At 45.4% G+C, this 19,002-nt stretch overlaps 1 protein-coding gene across 1 annotated transcript in view; it reads right to left on the reverse strand.

Annotated features, from left to right (window-relative positions):
• The window catches only part of ddx21 (DEAD (Asp-Glu-Ala-Asp) box helicase 21), an 80,948-nt gene that overhangs the window by 55,213 nt on the left and 6,733 nt on the right, over nucleotides 1–19,002 (reverse strand). The window contains exons 4-5 of the mRNA XM_078223663.1: nucleotides 18,145–18,323; nucleotides 11,317–11,434 (exon numbers count right to left, since the gene is read on the reverse strand). Of these exons, the coding sequence (XP_078079789.1) occupies nucleotides 11,317–11,434; nucleotides 18,145–18,323 (297 nt within the window). The remainder of the gene's footprint in view (nucleotides 1–11,316; nucleotides 11,435–18,144; nucleotides 18,324–19,002) is intronic.

Below are 19,002 nucleotides of genomic sequence, written 5' to 3' on the forward strand. Positions count from 1 at the left end.
ACCTCCTCAGAAGACAAACACGGGACATGGCGGACAAAGTACCCTTCGTCATCCAGTACTTCCCCGGAGCGGAGAAGCTACGACATCTTCTCCGGAGCCTTCAACATGTCATCGATAAAGACGAACATCTCGCCAAGGCCATCCCCACACCTCCACTACTTGCCTTCAAAAACTGCGCAACCTCAAACAGACCATTGTCCGCAGCAATCTACCCAGCCTTCAGGAGAACAGTGACCACGACACCACACAACCCTGCCACAGCAACTTCTGCAAGACGTGCCGGATCATCGACACAGATGCCATCATCTCACGTGAGAACACCATCCACCAGGTACACACTCTTGTGACTCAGCCAACATTGTCTACCTGTTACGCTGCAGGAAAGCATGTCCCGAGGCATGGTACATTGGCGAGACCATGCAGACGCTACGACAACGGATGAATGGACACCGCTCGACAATCACCAGGCATAAGTGTTCCCTTCGTGTCGGGGAACACTTCAGCAGTCACAGGCATTCACCTCGGATCTTCGGATAAGCATTCTCCAAGGCGACCTTCATGACACACAACAACGCAGAATCACTGGGCACAAACTGATAGCCAAGTTCCGCACACATGAGGACGGCCTCAACCGGGATCTTGGGTTCACGTCACACTATCTGTAACCCCCACGACTTGCCTGGGCTTGCAAAATCTCACTAACTGTCCTGGCTGGAGACAATTCACACCTCTTTAACCTGTGCTTAACCCTCTCTCCACTCGCATTGTTTGCACCTGAAAAAACTTGATTACCTGTAAAGACTGGCATTCCAACTATAATCTTGCAATTGAGTTTGTGTCTATATATGGCCTGTTTGTGAACCGAACTCTTCACTCACCTGATGAAGCTGCAATGCTCCGAAAGCTCGTGCAACCAAATAAACCTGTTGGACTTTAACCTGGTGTTGTGAGACTACTTACTGTGCTCATAGAGGCGGCCTGGGTTCCAGCGAAAGAGTGACTCCTTTCACCAATTAAAATTTGCAGGTGTTAGTTATAGCCTTGGTTACTGGTGATGATGTGGGTTAGGTTTCCTAGGTAAAGGGGAAGGAACCTACATGGGCAGTAAGTTAATAGTCTCCTATTCCTGTTGACAAGTGGAACATTATTGGCTAAGGTAATAATGTTGAATATTGTGACTGGGCTGTCCAGTCTGATTGACAAGACTAGGGTAGACTATATTGAAATGGTCAGAATAAAAATATAATTTTACCTTGCAATATTAGCTCAGAGAGGACAGTCAACCCTCATCGACGGTGTCTCTCTCCTGATCCTTGCATTAGCAAATAAATTCCTTTTCGTTCTTTAACTATATACTGTCTTTCGCAATCTATGTATTGGTTGGGTGAGGTTCAGCAGACACAGAGCACCCCAGGGGAAATCTGAGAAAATTCCTCTTACAGGCTGGAGTTGTTTTCCTTAGAACAGAGGAGAGAAACTAAGGGGTGTAACAGAGGTGTATAAGATTATGAGGGGCCTAGACAGGGTAAACAAGAAAAGCTTGTTTTCCCTAGTGGAGAGGTCAGTTACCAGGGGCATAGCTTTAAGGTGATTTGTAGAAGGATTCAAGGGGACATGAGGAAAAATTATTTCACCCAGAGGGTGGTAGGCATCTGGAGTTCACTGCCTAAGTTGGTGGTTGAGGTTGAATTACTCAACTCAATTAAAAGATATCTGGATCTGCGTCTGAAGAGCAGGAACCTGCAAGGTCATGGACCAGGTACTGGAAAATGGGATTAAAATGAGCGGCTAGTTTCTCCTTTTCTCTTTTTTGGCTGGAGTGCACACGATAGGCTGAATTATAACTTTTTTATGGTTCGATCTGAGAAATGGTAAAGGAAATCATTTGTGGAAATCGTGTACTGGCCCCTGATAATAACCACATGGAAGGGTGAAGCATAAAGGAAAAAATAATTAGACCTTGTCCAAAAGGCACGGCGATAATCAAGGGAGATTTTAATCTACATGCAGGGAGGAAAAGTCAGATGGGCAAAAGTGAGGAGTTCATTGAATGTTTCTGAGATAGTTTCTTAAAACAGCGTGTTCTGGAGCCAGCCAGAGAGCAGGCTATACTAGACCTGGTATCATGCAACAAGATGGGAGTAATTAGTGACCTCGCAGTGAAGACACCCCGAGGTAGGAGCAATCGTTATATGATTGAATTTTACATTCAGTTTGAGGGAGAGAGGAATGGGTCTGAGACAATGGTTCAAAACTTAAACAAGGGCAATATGAGGGCATGAAAACTGAGCTAGCTAAAGTGAATTGGCAAATGAGGTCAAGGGATTGGTCAATAGAGATGCACTGGCAAACAATTAACGGCAGCATGGTGGCACAGTGGTTAGCACTGCTGCCTCACAGCTCCAGGGACTCAGATTTAATTCTGGATGACTGTGTGGACTTTGCACGTTCTCCCTGTATCTGTGTGGGTTTCCTCCAGGTGTTCCGGTTTCCTCCCATAATCCAAAGATGTGCAGGTTAGTGGATTGGCCATGCTAAACTGCCCCTTAGTGTCCCAAGATGTGTAGGTTAGATGGATTTGCCATGAAAAATGTACAGGTTACGGGGATAGGATGGGGGAGAGGGCCTGGGTAAGGTACTCTGTCATAGAGTCACGGCAGACTCAATGGGCCAAATGGCATCTTCTGCCCTTTCGGAATCCTATGATTCTATTTCAGAACATACAGAATAAATACATTCCACGAGTAAGAAAAAGTCCAAGGGTCGGATCTGTGGTTAACTAGAAAGGTTCAAAACCGTATCAAATTGAAAGAAAAAACATATAATTGTGCAAAGTCAGGTGGCAGGTCTGAAGATTGGACAGAATATAAGGAACCACAAGAGATGTCTAAAAGATCATAGAATCATAGAAACCCTACAGTACAGAAAGAGGCCATTCGGCCCATCGAGTCTGCACCACAATCCCACCCAGGCCCTACCCCCATATCCCTACATATTTACCCGCTAATCCCTCTAACCTACACATCCCAGGACACTAAGGGCAATTTTAGCATGGCCAATCAACCTAACCCGCATATCTTTGGACTGTGGGAGGAAACCGGAGCACCCGGAGGAAACCCACGCAGACATGAGGAGAATGTGCAAACTCCACACAGACAGTGACCCAAGCCGGGAATCGAACCCAGGTCCCTGGAGCTGTGAAGCAGCAGTGCTAACCACTGCGCTACCGTGCCGCCCAATAAGGATGGAAAAATTAGAAAGTTAGCCAGATAGTAAGAAATACTTTAAAAAGAGTTGACAAAATGAGCATTGGTCCCATAGAAAATGAATCTGGGGAACTAATAGTGGGAAATAAGGAGATGGTAGGTAAATTGAACAGATATTTTGCATCAGTCTTAACTTTAGAGGATACTTGTAACATCCCAAAAGCAGCTGTACGCCAGGAAACAGAAGTCAAGGTGGACTCTCAGAGGCTATTTCCAAGGGCTGAAATGGTTGCTACGAGAGGACACAGGTTTAAGGTGCTGGGGGGTAGGTACAGGGGGGATGTCAGGGGTAAGTTTTTCACTCAGAGGGTGGTGGGTGAGTGGAATCGGCTGACGTCGGTGGTGGTGGAGGCAAACTCGTTGGGGTCTTTTAAGAGACTTCTGGATGAGTACATGGGATTTAATGGGATTGAGGGCTATAGATAGGCCTAGAGGTGGGGATGTGATCGGCGCAACTTGTGGGCCGAAGGGCCTGTTTGTGCTGTGGCTTTCTATGTTCTATGTTCTATGTAACTCAGAAAAATTACAATCACCAAAGAAGTGGTACTGGGTAAATTGTTGGAGCTGCGGGCTGACAAGAGCCCAGGTCTTGCTGGACTTCATCCTGGGGGCTGAAAAGAAGTGTCCAGTGAGATAGTTGATGCATTGATTTTAATTTTCAAAAACTCCCTGGACTTTGGGAAAGGTTGCATTAGATTGGAAGGTGAAAAATGTAACACCGTTATTCAAAAAGGGAGGGAGAGAGAAAGCGGGAAACTACAGACCAGTTAGCTTAACATCTGTCATAGGAAAAATGTTAGAAGCTATTGTTAAATAAGTTACAACAGGGCACATGGATAATCAGGCAGTCAACATGGTTTTGTGAAAGAAAAATCATGTCTAACCAACTTACTGGAGTTATTTAAGGAAGTAACCTGTACTGTAGATAAAGGGAAACAGGTGCTACTTAGATTTCCAGAAAACATTTGATGAAGTGCCACAGGAAAGGTTATTGCGGAAAATAAAAGCTTATGATGCAGGGGGTGACATATTGGCATGGAAAGAAGATTGACAAACTTTACAGGAAGCCGAGAGTAGGCATAAATGGGACTTTTTGAGATTGGCAGGATGTAACAAGTGGTGTGCCACAGGGATCAGTGCTGGGACCGCAACTGTTTACAATTTATGTCAATGAATTAGATGAAGGGACTGAAGGGATGGTGGCAAAATTTGTCGATGACACAAAGATAGGTAGGAAAGTAAGTTATGAAAGTAAGTCAGAAGCTGGGGAATTTATAATGGGGAACAAAGAAATGGCTGACCAACTGAATGCATACTTTGGTTCTGGCTTCACAAAGGAGGAAACAAATAATATACCAGAAATGTTGGGAACACAGGGTTTGATGAGAAGGAGTAACTGAAGGGGGGTAGTTATAGAACCGATGTCAGGGGTAGGTTCTTTACCCAGAGGGTGGTGAGGGATTGGAATGCCCTGCCAGCATCAGTTGTAAATGCGCCTAGTTTGGGGGCGTTTAAGAGATCCGTAGATAGGTTCATGGACGAAAAGAAATTGGTTTAGGTTGGAGGGTCACAGTTTTTTTTTTTAAACTGGTCGGTGCAACATCGTGGGCCGAAGGGCCTGTTCTGCGCTGTAATGTTCTATGTTCTATGTTCTATGAAGGAAATCAGTATTAGTAGAAAAAAGGTGTTGGAGAAACTGATGGGATTGAAGCCCGATAAATCCCCAGGGCCTGATAATCTACATCCCAGAGTATTTAAGGAAGTGTCCTGAGTAATAGTGGATGCATTGGTGGCCATCTTTCAAGTTTCTATAGACTCTGGAATAGTTCCTAAAGAACATAAGGTAGCTAATGTAACCCCACTATTTAAAAAGGGAGGCAGAGTTAAAACAGGGAATTACAGACCAGTCAGCCTGACGTCAGTAGTGGGGAAAGTTCTAGAATTAATTATCAAAGATTTTATAGCAAAACACTTAGAAAACAGAGGCAGGATCGGACAGAGTCAGCATGGATTTACAAAAGGGAAATCATGCTTGACATATCTAATGGAATTTTTTGAGGATCTAACTAGTGGAGTTGATGAGGGGAGCCAGTGGATGTGGTGCATTTGGACTTTCAGAAGGCTTTTGACAAAGTGCCACAGAAGAGATTAGGGTGTAAAATTAAAGCACATGGAATTGTATTGAGATGGATAGAAAACTGGTTGGCAGGTAGGAAACAATGAGTAGGAATAAATTAATTTTTTTCTAAATGACAGGCAGTGATTAGTGGGTACCACATGGAACAGTGCTGCGACCCCAGTTATTCACAATATATATTAATGATTTAAATGAGGGAACTAAATGTAACACCTCCAAATTTGCAGATGACACAAAGCTGAGTGGGAGGGTGAGGTGTGAAGAGGATGCAGAGATCCTTTAGTGTGATTTGGATAAGTTGAGCAAGTGGGCAAATGATTGGCAGATGCAGTATCATTTGGATAAATGGGAGCTCATCCATTTCGGTTGCAAAAACAGGAAGGCAGATTACTATTGGAATGGCCATAAATTAGGAGAGGAATGTGCAACGAGACCTGGGTTTCCTCGTACACCTGTTACTGAAGTTAAGCATGCAGGTGCAGCAGTAAAAAAGACAAATGGTATGTTGGCTTTCATAGCGAGGGGATTCAAGTACAGGAGCAAGGATCTCTCAACACAATTATACAGGGCCTTGGTGAGGCCATACCTGGAATAGTGTGTGTAATTGTAGTCGCCTTATCTGAGGAAGGATGTTCTTGCTCTAGAGGTAGTGCAGAGAAGGTTTGCCAGACTGATTCCTGGGATGGCAAAAGATGTAAGAGGAGAGACTGAGTTGGTTAGGATTATATTCGCTGGAGTTCAGAAGAATGAGTGGGAAAATCTCATAAAAACCTATAAAATTCTAACAGGACTGGAAGGTGAGATGCAAGAAGGATGTTCCTGATGGTGGGGGTGCCCAGAACCAGGGGTCTCAGTCTGAGGATACAGTGATCACCGTTTAGGATTGAGATGAGGAGAAATTTCCTCACTCAGAGAATGATCAACTTATGGAATTCTCTACCAGAGGAAGTAGTTGAGGCCAAAACATTGAATGTTTTCAAGAAGCAGTTAGATATAGCACTTGAGGTGAAGGGGATCAAGGGATATGGGGGTGAAGATGCGATCAGGCTACTGAGTTGGATGATCAACCATGATCAGAATGAATGGTGGAGCAGGCTCGAAGGGCTGAATGGCCTCCCCCTGCTTCTATTTTCTACGTTTCTATCAGAGAATATAAGGAGGCTAGAAAAATAAATTGCTTACGTGAGCGGCCAAAGATCTGACAAATGGAGCATAATGTGAAATTGTCGATTTTAGCAAGAAGAATAAAAACTAAATTACCGTTTTATGCAGAGAAATTGAAGAGCTCTGAGGTGCAGAGGGATCTGGCGCTTGAATCACAAAAGGCAAGCATGCAGGTACAGAAAGTAATTAGGAAAACTAATAGAATGCCAAAATTGATTGAGAGGGAAATTGAATACAGAAGTAGGGAGATTATGCTTCAGTTATATAGGGCATGGATGAGTGCACATCTGGGGTACTGTGTACCGTATTGATCACCCTTTTTAAAGGAGGTAAATACATTGGAAGCAGTTTAGAGAAGGTTTACCAGACCACTACTGAGAATGGGTGGGTTGTCTTACAAGGAAAAGTCGGACAGGCTAGATTGGAAGTTAGAAGAGTAAGATGTGACTTGATTTAAAAATACAGGATTCGGAGGGGTCTTGACAAGGTGGATTTGGAAAAGGTGTTTCCTCTTGTGGGAAAATCTAGAATAGGGGTCACTATTTAAAAATAAGGGGTTACCCATTTAAAAGAGGGGTGAGGCAAAATTTTCTCTCTCAAGAGGGTCATGAGTCTTTGGAACTCTTCCTGAAAAGGTGGTCTTTTGAATATTTTTAAGGCTGAGATGGACAGATTCTTGGTAAGCAAGAGGTGATAGGTTATTGAGGGTATGCAGGAAGCAGATTTGAGGTTACTATCAAATGAGCCTTGATGTTATTAATGATAGAGCAAGCTTGAGGGGCTGAATGGCCTACCCTTGCTCCTGCATCCATATGTTCATTATAGGTGTAATCATAACATTTAGTGAAGTACAGATTGCTTAAATAAATGGGCACAACTACAGCAAATTTACTTGTCATTTATGTTAATGATTTGGATGAGAATATCAGAGGCATGGTTAACGGGAGGACTTTGAATAGTGTGGAGGAGCAGAGGGATCTAGGTGTATGTGTGCATAGATCCCTGAAAGTTGGGAATCAAGTAGATAAGGTTGTTAAGAAGGCATATGGTGTCTTGGCGTTTATTGGTAGGGGGATTGAATTTAGGAGTCGTAGCGTTATGTTGCAACTGTACACAACTCTGGTGCGGCCGCACTTGGAGTACTGTGTGCAGTTCTGGTCCCCACATTACAGGAAGGATGTGGAGGCTTTGGAGAGGGTGCAGAGGAGGTTTACCAGGATGTTGCCTGGTATGGAGGGGAGATCCTATGAGGAGAGGCTGAGGGATTTGGGATTGTTTTCGCTGGAAAGGCGGCGGCTAAGAGGGGATCTTATTGAAACATATAAGATGATTAGAGGTTTAGATAGGGTGGATAGTGATAGCCTTTTTCCTCTGATGGAGAAATCCAGCACGAGGGGGCATGGCTTTAAATTGAGGGGGGGTAGTTATAGAACCGATGTCAGGGGTAGGTTCTTTACCCAGAGGGTGGTGAGGGATTGGAATGCCCTGCCAGCATCAGTAGTAAATGCGCCTAGTTTGGGGGCGTTTAAGAGATCCGTAGATAGGTTCATGGACGAAAAGAAATTGGTTTAGGTTGGAGGGTCACAGTTTTTTTTTTAACTGGTCGGTGCAACATCGTGGGCCGAAGGGCCTGTTCTGCGCTGTAATGTTCTATGTTCTATGTTAGTAAGTTTGCAGATGACACCAAGATTGGTGGCGTAGTGGACAGTGAAGAACGTTATCTCGGATTTCAATGGGATCTTGATCAATTGGGCCAGTGGGTTGATGAATGGCAGATGGAGTTTAATTTAGATAAATGCGAGGTGATACATTTTGGTAGATTGAACCAGGGCAGGACTTACTCAGTTAATGGTAGGGTGTTGGGGAGAGTTACAGAACAAAGAGATCATGGGGTACATGTTCATAGCTCCTTGAAAGTGGAGTCACAGGTGGACAGAGTGGTGAAGAAGGCATTCAGCATGCTTGGTTTCATTGGTCAGAACATTGAATACAGGAGTTGGGACGTCTTGTTGAAGTTGTACAAGACATTGGTGAGGCCACACTTGGAATACTGTGTACTGTTCTGGTCACCCTATTATAGAAAGGATATTATTAAACTAGAAAGAACGCAGAAAAGATTTACTAGGATGCTTGATGGTTTGAGTAGTAAGGAGAGGCTGGATAGACTGGGACTTTTTACATAAGAACATAAGAAATAGGAGCAGGAGTAGGCCATCTAGCCCCTCGAGCCTGCCCCGCCATTCAATAAGATCATGGCTGATCTGACGTGGATCAGTACCACTTACCCGCCTGATCCCCATAACCCTTAATTCCCTTACCGCTCAGGAATCCATCCATCCGCGCTTTAAACATATTCAGCGAGGTAGCCTCCACCACCTCAGTGGGCAGAGAATTCCAGAGATTCATCATCCTCTGGGAGAAGAAGTTCCTCCTCAACTCTGTCTTAAACCGACCCCCCTTTATTTTGAGGCTGTGTCCTCTAGTTTTAACTTCCTTACTAAGTGGAAAGAATCTCTCCGCCTCCACCCTATCCAGCCCCCGCATTATCTTATAAGTCTCCATAAGATCCCCCCTCATCCTTCTAAACTCCAACGAGTACAAACCCAATCTCCTCAGCCTCTCCTCATAATCCAAACCCCTCATCTCCGGTATCAACCTGGTGAACCTTCTCTGCACTCCCTCCAATGCCAATATATCCTTCCTCATATAAGGGGACCAATACTGCACACAGTATTCCAGCTGCGGCCTCACCAATGCCCTGTACAGGTGCATCAAGACATCCCTGCTTTTATATTCTATCCCCCTCGCAATATAGGCCAACATCCCATTTGCCTTCTTGATCACCTGTTGTACCTGCAGACTGGGCTTTTGCGTCTCATGCACAAGGACCCCCAGGTCCCTTTGCACGGTAGCATGTTTTAATTTGTTTCCATTGAGATAGTAATCCCATTTGTTATTATTTCCTCCAAAGTGTATAACCTCGCATTTATCAACGTTATACTCCATTTGCCATATCCTCGCCCACTCACTCAGCCTGTCCAAATCTCTCTGCAGATCTTCTCCGTCCTCCACACGATTCACTTTTCCACTTATCTTTGTGTCATCTGCAAACTTCGTTACCCTACACTCCGTCCCCTCCTCCAGATCATCTATATAAATGGTAAACAGTTGCGGCCCGAGTACCGATCCCTGCGGCACGCCACTAGTTACCTTCCTCCAACCGGAAAAACACCCATTTATTCCGACTCTTTGCTTCCTGTCGGAAAGCCAGTCCCCAATCCACTTTAACACACTACCCCCAACTCCGTGTGCCCTAATCTTCTTCAGCAGCCTTTTTCCTCTGGAGCGTAGAAGGCTGAGGGGTGATCTTATAGAGGTCTATAAAATAATGAGGGGCATCGATCAGCTAGATAGTCAATATCTTTTCCCAAAGGTAGGGGAGTCGAAAACTAGAGGGCACAGGTTTAAGGGGAGAGATACAAAAGTGTCCAGCGGGGCAATTTTTTCAGAGGGTGGTGAGTGTCTGGAACAAACTGCCAGAGGTAGTAGTAGTCGGGTACAATTTTGTCTTTTAAAAAGCATTTAAACTGTTACATGGGTAAAATGGGTATAGAGGGGTATGGGCCAAATGCAGGCAATTGGAAGTAGCTTAGGGTTTAAGAAAAAAAGGGCAGCATGGACAAGAAGGGCCGAAGGGCCTGTTTCCATGCTGTAAACCTCTATGACTCTAAATGGATTTCAATGTAAGAAAATGATGTCATCCACTTTGGAGCGGAAAGGATTAAACAGGATACTTTCTGAATGATTTTGGGAATGCGACCTTTACACCTAGAATCCAAGAGGGTTCAGGTTCATGCTTCAGCTATACCAAAGATGTGCGGGTCCAACTATGCCCAAAGATGTGTGGGTCAGGTTGATTGTCCATGCTAAATTGACACTAGTGTCAGGGGAGAGGGGTAAATGTGTGGGGTTACAGGAATAGGGCCTGGATGGGACTGTTGTCGGTGCAGACTCGATGGGCCGAATGGACTCATTCTGCACTGTCGGGATTCTATACAAAGGAATTACTGTGAGCAGTTCTGGGTACTTGACCTTAGGAAAGATGTTTGGGCCTTTGATGGATACAACAAGCGTTAAATTACAAGGAAAGATTACATGAACATAAGGTCACATTGCCTAGAATTTTAAAGACAAAGGGGTGCTTTCAGTGGAAACAGCTAGAGAGACCATTTGGACTGGTTGGGATGTCAGGAACCTGGGGAGGGGGGAGCATGGAATAAAATGCAGTGCTAGACCTCAGAAATAAAATTAGGGAACACCTTTACACACACGAGTGGCAAAAGTTTGGAACTTTCTTCTATAAACAACAAGTGACGCAAGATCAATTCTTAATTTAAAATCTGAAATTGATAAGATTTTGGGAACTAAATGGCCTGCTCCACTATCTCTACCTTTGGTTGCCTGTCCCAAATTGTAACCCCCAGCTTGGGATGGTCTAGAAGGCAATGGCCACATCCCATGAATGAATAGAAAAAATACACCCTGTGAAACAGCTCAGGCCATTGACTATATTAAAGACACAGCACAAATGTAAATTGTTATTATAACTCCATTTCTTCACTGGCTGGCTTTGCAGAAGAGATGATGGTGGTCAATTTGTATCCCCACCCCAGCTCAGAGAGGAAAAGCACGCTATATCTATCGTTGTATTGTGGAAGCAAATTACAGTCAATACTTCTGAGCACTTACTCTGTCCAGCATATGCTGTTCCACCATAAAAACAAGAAATAGAGAGCTTCCTGGTTATATCCTTGATATCTTTCGCCACTTGAATGGCCAGTTCCCTTGTTGGAGTCAGCACAAGGACCTGGTCAGGGAAAATGGAGAGAGAATGTATGAGACTGTTATGCAGGACCCCATAGAGTACTGTTACAGAACCAGTAACCGAGAGGTTTTGATTAATAATCGATAGACCCGAATCCCACATTATATTCTGTCATGTTCTTGCCCACTCAGTCTATATATAGGTTGAAGTTACCCAAAATTCCAGCATTGTCCATGTTATCTAATCTCCTGATTAACACCATACCTCATACTTCAAGAATATAGAGAAAGTAGGAAGGACCTCAAACAGGGAATTAGGAGGGCTAAAAGGGACCATGAAATGCCCTTGACTAGCTGAGTTAAGGAGAATCCCAAGGCATTTCATACATATAATAGGAGTAAGAGGAGCTAGGGAAAGAATAGGCCCACTCAAGGATAATGGAGGGAGATTATGCGTGGAGCAGAGGAAGTGGGTGAGATCCTTAATGAGTTCTTTGCTTCGATGTACACCAAAGAGAGGGACATGAGGGATGTTGAGGTTAGGGAAGGGCGTGTGAATACTCTCAGGCAGGTCAATATAATGGAGGAGGAAGTGTTGGGTGCCTTAAAACGCATTACGGTAGACAAGTCTCCAAGGCCAGATGGGATCTATCCAAAAATACTGAGAGAGACAAAGGAAATACAGCTGAGGCTTTAATAGATACTTTGCATGCCCTTTGGCCACAGGAGACATGCCCTTTGGCCACATTGTGTACAGTTTTGGTCACCTAGTTACAGGAAGGATGTAAATAAGGTTGAAAGAGTGCAGAGAAGGTTCACAAGGATGTTGCCGGGACTTGAGAAGCTGAGTTACAGAGAGAGATCGAATAGGTTGGGACTTTATTCCCTGGAGCGTAGAAGATTGAGGGGAGATTTGTTAGAGGTGTATAAGATTTTGATGGGTATAGATAGAGTGAATGCAAGCAGGCTTTTTCCGCTGAAGCAAGGGGAGAAAAAAACCAGAGGGCATGGGTTAAGGGTGAAAGGAGAAAAGTTTAAAGGGAATATTAGGGGGGGGGCTTCTTCACGCAGAGAGTGGTGGGAGTGTGGAATGAGCTGGTAAATGCGGGGTCACTTTTAACATTTAAGAAAAACTTGGACGGGTTCATGGGTGAGAGGGGTGTGGAGGGATATGGTCCAAGTGCAGGTCAGTGGGACTAGGCATAAAATGGTTCGGCACAGACAAGAAGGGCCAAAAGGCCTGTTTCTGAGCTGTAATTTTCTATGGTTCTATGGAGAGGTTCCAGAGGACTGGAGAATGGCAAATGTTGTTCCTTTGGTTAGAAATGGAAACCGAGATAATCCAGGGAATTACAGGCTGTTGAACCTGACATCAGTGGTGGGGAAGCTGTTGGAGAACTTACGTAGAGACAGGATTTATTCATATTTGGAAGCAAATGGACTTGTTAGTGATAGGCAGCATGGTTTTGTACGGGGATGGTCATGTCTCATCAACTTGATTGAGGTTTTTCAGGAGGTGACAGGAATATTGACGAGGCAAAGACAGTGAATGTTGTCTACATGGACTTTAGTAAGGCGTTTGACAAGTAAGGCATTTCTCTCATGACAGACTGTACAAAAGGTAAAGTCTCATGGGATCCAGGGTGAGCTGGTTAGATGAATACAGAATTGGCTTGGTCATAGAAGACTGAGAATAGTGGTGGAAGAGCGGTTTACAGAATGAAGATCGTAACTAGTAGTGTTCCACAGGGATCAGTGCGAGGACTGCTGTTGTTTGCAGTCGATCTGAAGAAAATTGTAGGGTATCTGATTAGTAAATTGGCAGATGACACAAAACTTGGCGGAGTTGCAGATCATAGAAACATAGAAAAACTACAGCACAAACAGGCCCTTCGGCCCCACAAGTTGTGCCGAACACATCCCTACCTTCTAGACCTACCTACAACCCTCCATCCTATTAAGCTCCATGTACTCATCCAGGAGTTTCTTAAAAGACCCTATTGAGTTCGCCTCCACCACCACTGACGGCAGCCGATTCCACTCGCCCACCACCCTCTGTGTGAAAAACTTACCCCTAACATTTCCCCTGTACCTACCCCCCAGCACCGTAAACCTGTGTCCTCTCGTAGCAGCCATTTCCACCCTGGGAAAAAAGCCTCTGAGAGTCCACCCGATCTATGCCTCTCAACATCTTATATACCTCTATTAGGTCTCCTCTCATCCTACGTCTCTCCAAGGAGAAAAGACCGAGCTCCCTCAGCCGATCCTCATAAGGCATGACACTCAATCCAGGCAACATCCTTGTAAATCTCCTCTGCACCCTTTCAATCTTTTCCACATCCTTCCTGTAATGAGGCGACCAGAATTGAGCACAGTACTCCAAGTGGGGTCTGATGAGGGTCTTATATTGCTGCATCATTATCCCCAGATTCCTAAACTCAATCCCTCGATTGATAAAGGCCAGCACACCATACGCCTTCTTAACCACCTCCTCCAACTGCGGGGCTGATTTCAGAGTCCTATGGACCCAGACCCCAAGGTCCTTCTGATCCTCTACAGTACTAAGAGTCTTTCCCTTTATATTGTACTCCTTCATCCCATTTGACCGACCAAAATGGACCACTACGCATTTATCTGGGTTGAAGTCCATCTGCCACTTCTCCACCCAGTCTTGCATCCTATCTATGTCCCTCTGTAACTTCTGACATCCCTCCAGACTATCCACAACCCCACCAACCTTCGTGTCGTCGGCAAACTTACCAACCCATCTCTCTGCTTCCTCATCCAGGTCATTTATAAAAATAACAAACAGCAAGGGTCCCAGAACAGATCCCTGGGGCACACCACTGGTGACCGACCTCCATTTAGAAAAAGACCCATCGATACCCACTCTCTGCCTCCTTTGGGCAAGCCAGTTCTGGATCCACCGGGCAGCAGCCCCTTGGATCCCATGCCCTCTCACTTTTTCCAGAAGCCTTGCAAGGGGGACCTTATCGAACGCCTTGCTAAAATCCATATAAACCACATCTACCGCCTTCCCTTCGTCAATGTGTTTAGTCACATTTTCGAAGAACTCCACCAGGCTCGTAAGGCACAATCTGCCTTTGACAAAGCCATGCTGAGTATTCTTGAGCATACTAAACCTCTCTAAATGCTCATATATCCTGTCCCTCAGGATCTTCACCATCAGTTTGCCAACCACTGAGGTTAGACTCACCGGTCGGTAATTACCTGGGCTATCCCTATTCCCCTTCTTGAAAATAGGAATCACATCCGCAATCCTCCGGCACCTCCCCGTCTCCATCGACGACGCAAAGATCATTGCCAGAGGTTCTTCAATCTCTTCCCTCGCCTCCCACAGTAACCTGGGGTACATCCCATCCGGACCCGGCGACTTATCTATCTTGATGCCATTCAAAGATTCCAGCACAACCTCTTTCTTAAAGTCCACATACTCAATCCTTTCAGTCCACCGCACGCCCGCAGTACATCCACCCAGGTCTTTCTCCTCTGTGAAAACCGAGGCAAAATACTCATTGAGCACCTCTGCCATTTCTACTGGTTCCGTACAGACTTTCCCGCCTTCACCTTTTATAGGCCCTATTCCTTCACGTCTCATCCTTTTACTCTTCACATATTTATAGAACGCCTTAGGGTTCTCCTTAATCCTACCTGCCAGGGCGTTCTCGTGACCCCTTCTGGCTCTCCTAATTTCCTTCTTTAGTCCCTTCCTACAAGCCGTATACTCTTCTAAATCCCTATCTTCGCCAAGCTCTCTGAGCCTTTTGTACGCTTTCCTTTTCTTCTCGACTAGGTCCCGCACAGCTTTCGTGCACCACGGTTCCTTTAACTGACCAACACCTCCCTGTCTGCTCGGAACGCTGTCCTGTAGAACTCTAGACAGACATTCCTTGAAAAACTGCCACCTCTCTTCAGTACATTTCCCCGAGAATACCTCCTTCCAATTTACTCCTCTAATTTGCTGTCTAATGTCTTCATATTTCCCTTTACTCCATATAAACACTTTCCTCGCTTGCCTGATCCTCTCTTTTTCCAATGCAAACCTAAAGGAGATAGAGTTATGATCCCCAAGATGCTCTCCCACTGAGAGATCTGACACCTGTCCAGGTTCATTGGTCAGTATCAGATCAAGTACAGCCTCTCCTCTTGTAGGCTTGTCCACATGCTGTATCAGGAAACCCTCCTGAACACACCTAACGAACTCTTCCCCATCCAATCCCCTTATCCTAGGGATATTCCAATCTATGTTTGGGAAATGAAAGTCTCCCATCACAACAACTCTGCTATTACTGCATCTCTCCAGGATCTGTTTCCCTATCTGCTCCTCCACCTCCCTGTTACTATTGGGCGGCCTATAGAAAACTCCCAGCAAAGTGACCGGCCCCTTCACACTCTGAACTTCCACCCACATAGACTCGGTGGACAATCCCTCCACAGCATACACCTTCTCTACAGCTGTGACACTATCCCTGATCAGCAGTGCCACTCCACCCCCTCTCTTGCCTCCCTCCCTGTCCTTCCTGAAACATCTGAATCCCGGCACCTGGAGTATCCAGTCCTGTCCCTGAGACATCCAAGTCTCCGTAATGGCCACCACATCATACTTCCAGGCATCGATCCACGCTCTGAGCTCATCCCCTTTATTCACTATACTCCTGGCATTAAAGTAAACACATCTCAATCCTTTGGTCTGAGCTCTCGCCTTCTCTATTCCCTGTCCATCCGCCCTCTTGCACTGCCTCTAACCCTTCTCTGTTTGCGATTGAATAATCCTCGTCAATCCATGACGATGATTATTCAAGAATGCTGCAGGATTTAGATAGATTGCACACTTGGGCAGAAAAATGGCAGATGGAGTTTAATCCAGCCAAATGCGAGGTGATGTATTTTGGAAGATGAAATTCAGGTGCGAATTATACAGTAAATATCAGAACCTTTAGGAGCATTGACATGCAGAGGGATCTAGGTGTACAGGTCCACAGATCTCTGAAAGTGGCAACACAGGTGGATCAGGTGGTCAAGATGGCATAAGGCATCATAGAAATCATAGAAACCCTACAGTGCAGAAGGAGGCCATTCGGCCCATCGAGTCTGCACCGACCACAATCCCACCCAGGCCCTACCCCCACATATTTACCCGCTAATCCACGCATCTCAGAACTCTAAGGGGCAATTTTCAACCTGGCCAATCAACCTAACCCGCACATCTTTGGACTGTGGGAGGAAACCGGAGCACCCGGAGGAAACCCACGCAGACACGAGGAGAATGTGCAAACTCCACACAGACAGTGACCCGAGCCGGGAATCGAACCCGGGACCCTGGAGCTGTGAAGCAGCAGTGCTAACCACTGTGCTACCGTGCATGCTTGCCTTCATCATCCGAGGCAACGAGTATAAGAGTTGGCAAGTTTTGTTACAGCTGTATCAAACTTTAGTTAGGCCACATTTGGAATATTGCATGCAGTTCTGGTTGCCACACTACCAGAAGGTCATGGATGCTTTGGAGAGGTTACATGGGTTTACCTGGATGTTGCCTGGTCTGGAAGGTTTTAAGTATGAGGCAAGCTTGGATAAACTTGGATTGTTTTCACTGGAAAGACGGAGGCTGAGTGACAACCTGATAGAGGTCTACAATATTATGACATGCATAGACCGGGAGGATAGTCAAAGGCTTTTCCCCAGGATGGAAAGGTCATCTACAAGGGGTCACAGGTTTTAGATGAGATGCGGAACGTTTGGGGAGATGTGCGGGTAAAGTTTTTCAGAGGGTGGTGGCTGCCTGGAACACACTGCCAGAGGTGGTGGTGGAAGCAGGCACGTCAGCAAAGTTCAAGGTGCATCTTGATTGACACGTGAATAGGAGGCGAACAAAGGGATAACAACCACATATGGGCAATAAGTAGTGGATCCAGATAAGGATTAGGTATCAGCGCAGGCTTGTTGAGCCAAAGGGCCTGTTCCTGTGTTCACTATCACTGCTGCTTGCTGGCCTATAAAGAACTACAACCAATGCATGCTGCCTTTGGCTACTTTAAACAGATCCACACATTGCTCTTCCAATCTGAGATCCTCCCTTATTACTGCACTGTTCCCGATCCTCCCTTAATACTGTACTGTTCCCAGATTCTCTCTCCACAGATGCTGTCAGACCTGCTGAGATTTTCCAGCATTTCTGTTTTTGGTTCTGTATTATGCTGTCTGGTTCTCTTAAGTTGCCTGGTATTACCCGTTCCCTTTCTGCCTGTACACTCCTAATCTGCAGCGTGACCACCTTCCTAAATGAGCTGATAGCATAGCTCTCACCCTCGTGTATGCACAACAGTAGCTCCAGCCACCGCTCGCGTTCCGAAACTCAGAGCTCGGGCTTCTGCAACCAGCTTCCTACAATACTGCAGGATGCACATTCCACTCAACTTAACTTTAAAAACCATTTACGACAATTAGAATAACTTAGTAATTACTCACCAATCAGTTAGTTCCCCATATCAAAAGTAAAAGCCAACCACTGGAGGCTAACAAAAGGTAGATAAAGCAGCACAGCCCTCACCAAACTTCACTGTGCACTCAAAAGCAGCTCTGAGTGCTGGAACATCACTCTTTACACTGGAACCCACTGAGTTTCTAACCTGGTGCTCACTATGTGCTCAGTAGGAGAGTCTGGACAAAAGAAAGAAGCTATGGCTGCTTTTCAATCTGAAGATCCTCCAGCAGTCTACCCAGTGGTTCATTTACCTTGGGAGGCCGATTCCTCCTCCTGTCAGCAGCCTCTGCTTGCAGCTTTTCCACCAGCGGGATGGCAAAGGAGAAGGTTTTGCCAGTGCCAGTCCTGGCCTGTGCCACACAATCGCTCCCATCATAGATGCAGTTGAATGTCTGTGCTTGTATTGGAAACAAGTAGGTCACGCCGCGGGCTACAGAACAATAATCAGAGGAATGCAACAGATTAGAAAGAACAATTTGGCAACATTCTTATTTCAAAACTGACAAAGTACATCAGAAATAACCCAAACTGAGCCAAGGGTTCTCATTGTTGTCCAGAGCTTGGCTCATTACAGGAAACAGTCAGCTATGAAACTGCCCACACTGTGGGCAACAATGTCTCTTTCTCTCTCTCTCAATGATCACTCCCTCTGGGACTTTGCGTTAAATCTCCTGGGGTTCACCATTTTGCCTTTTAGGGGCAAGTTATCCATACCAAACAGAAATCTGCTGATCTTAGGATTTGAAATGTTAAATTTATCCCCAGTCTTAGAAGCCAGGGCTGCAGTTTTCAGATTTCCACAACTCTGTGAAAAAGTGCACCTCCACATCAACCCTGAACATCTGAGCTCTAATTCCAACATTGTACCCTATTGCTCTGGACTCCTCCTCCCAGGGAATTAGTTTCTTGCAACGTTCCAGGTTAAATACATAGAAACATAGAAAACTACAGCACGAAACAGGCCCTTCGGCCCCACAAGTTGTGCCGAACATATCCCTACCTTTTAAGCCTACCTATAACCCTCCATCCTATTCAGTCCCATGTACTCATCCAGGAGTCTCTTAAAAGACCCTATTGAGTTTGCCTCCACCACCACTGACGGCAGCCGA

The sequence above is a fragment of the Mustelus asterias genome, chromosome 11, assembly GCF_964213995.1.
Source record: "Mustelus asterias chromosome 11, sMusAst1.hap1.1, whole genome shotgun sequence".
In the NCBI taxonomy this organism is placed as follows: Eukaryota; Metazoa; Chordata; class Chondrichthyes; order Carcharhiniformes; family Triakidae; genus Mustelus; species Mustelus asterias.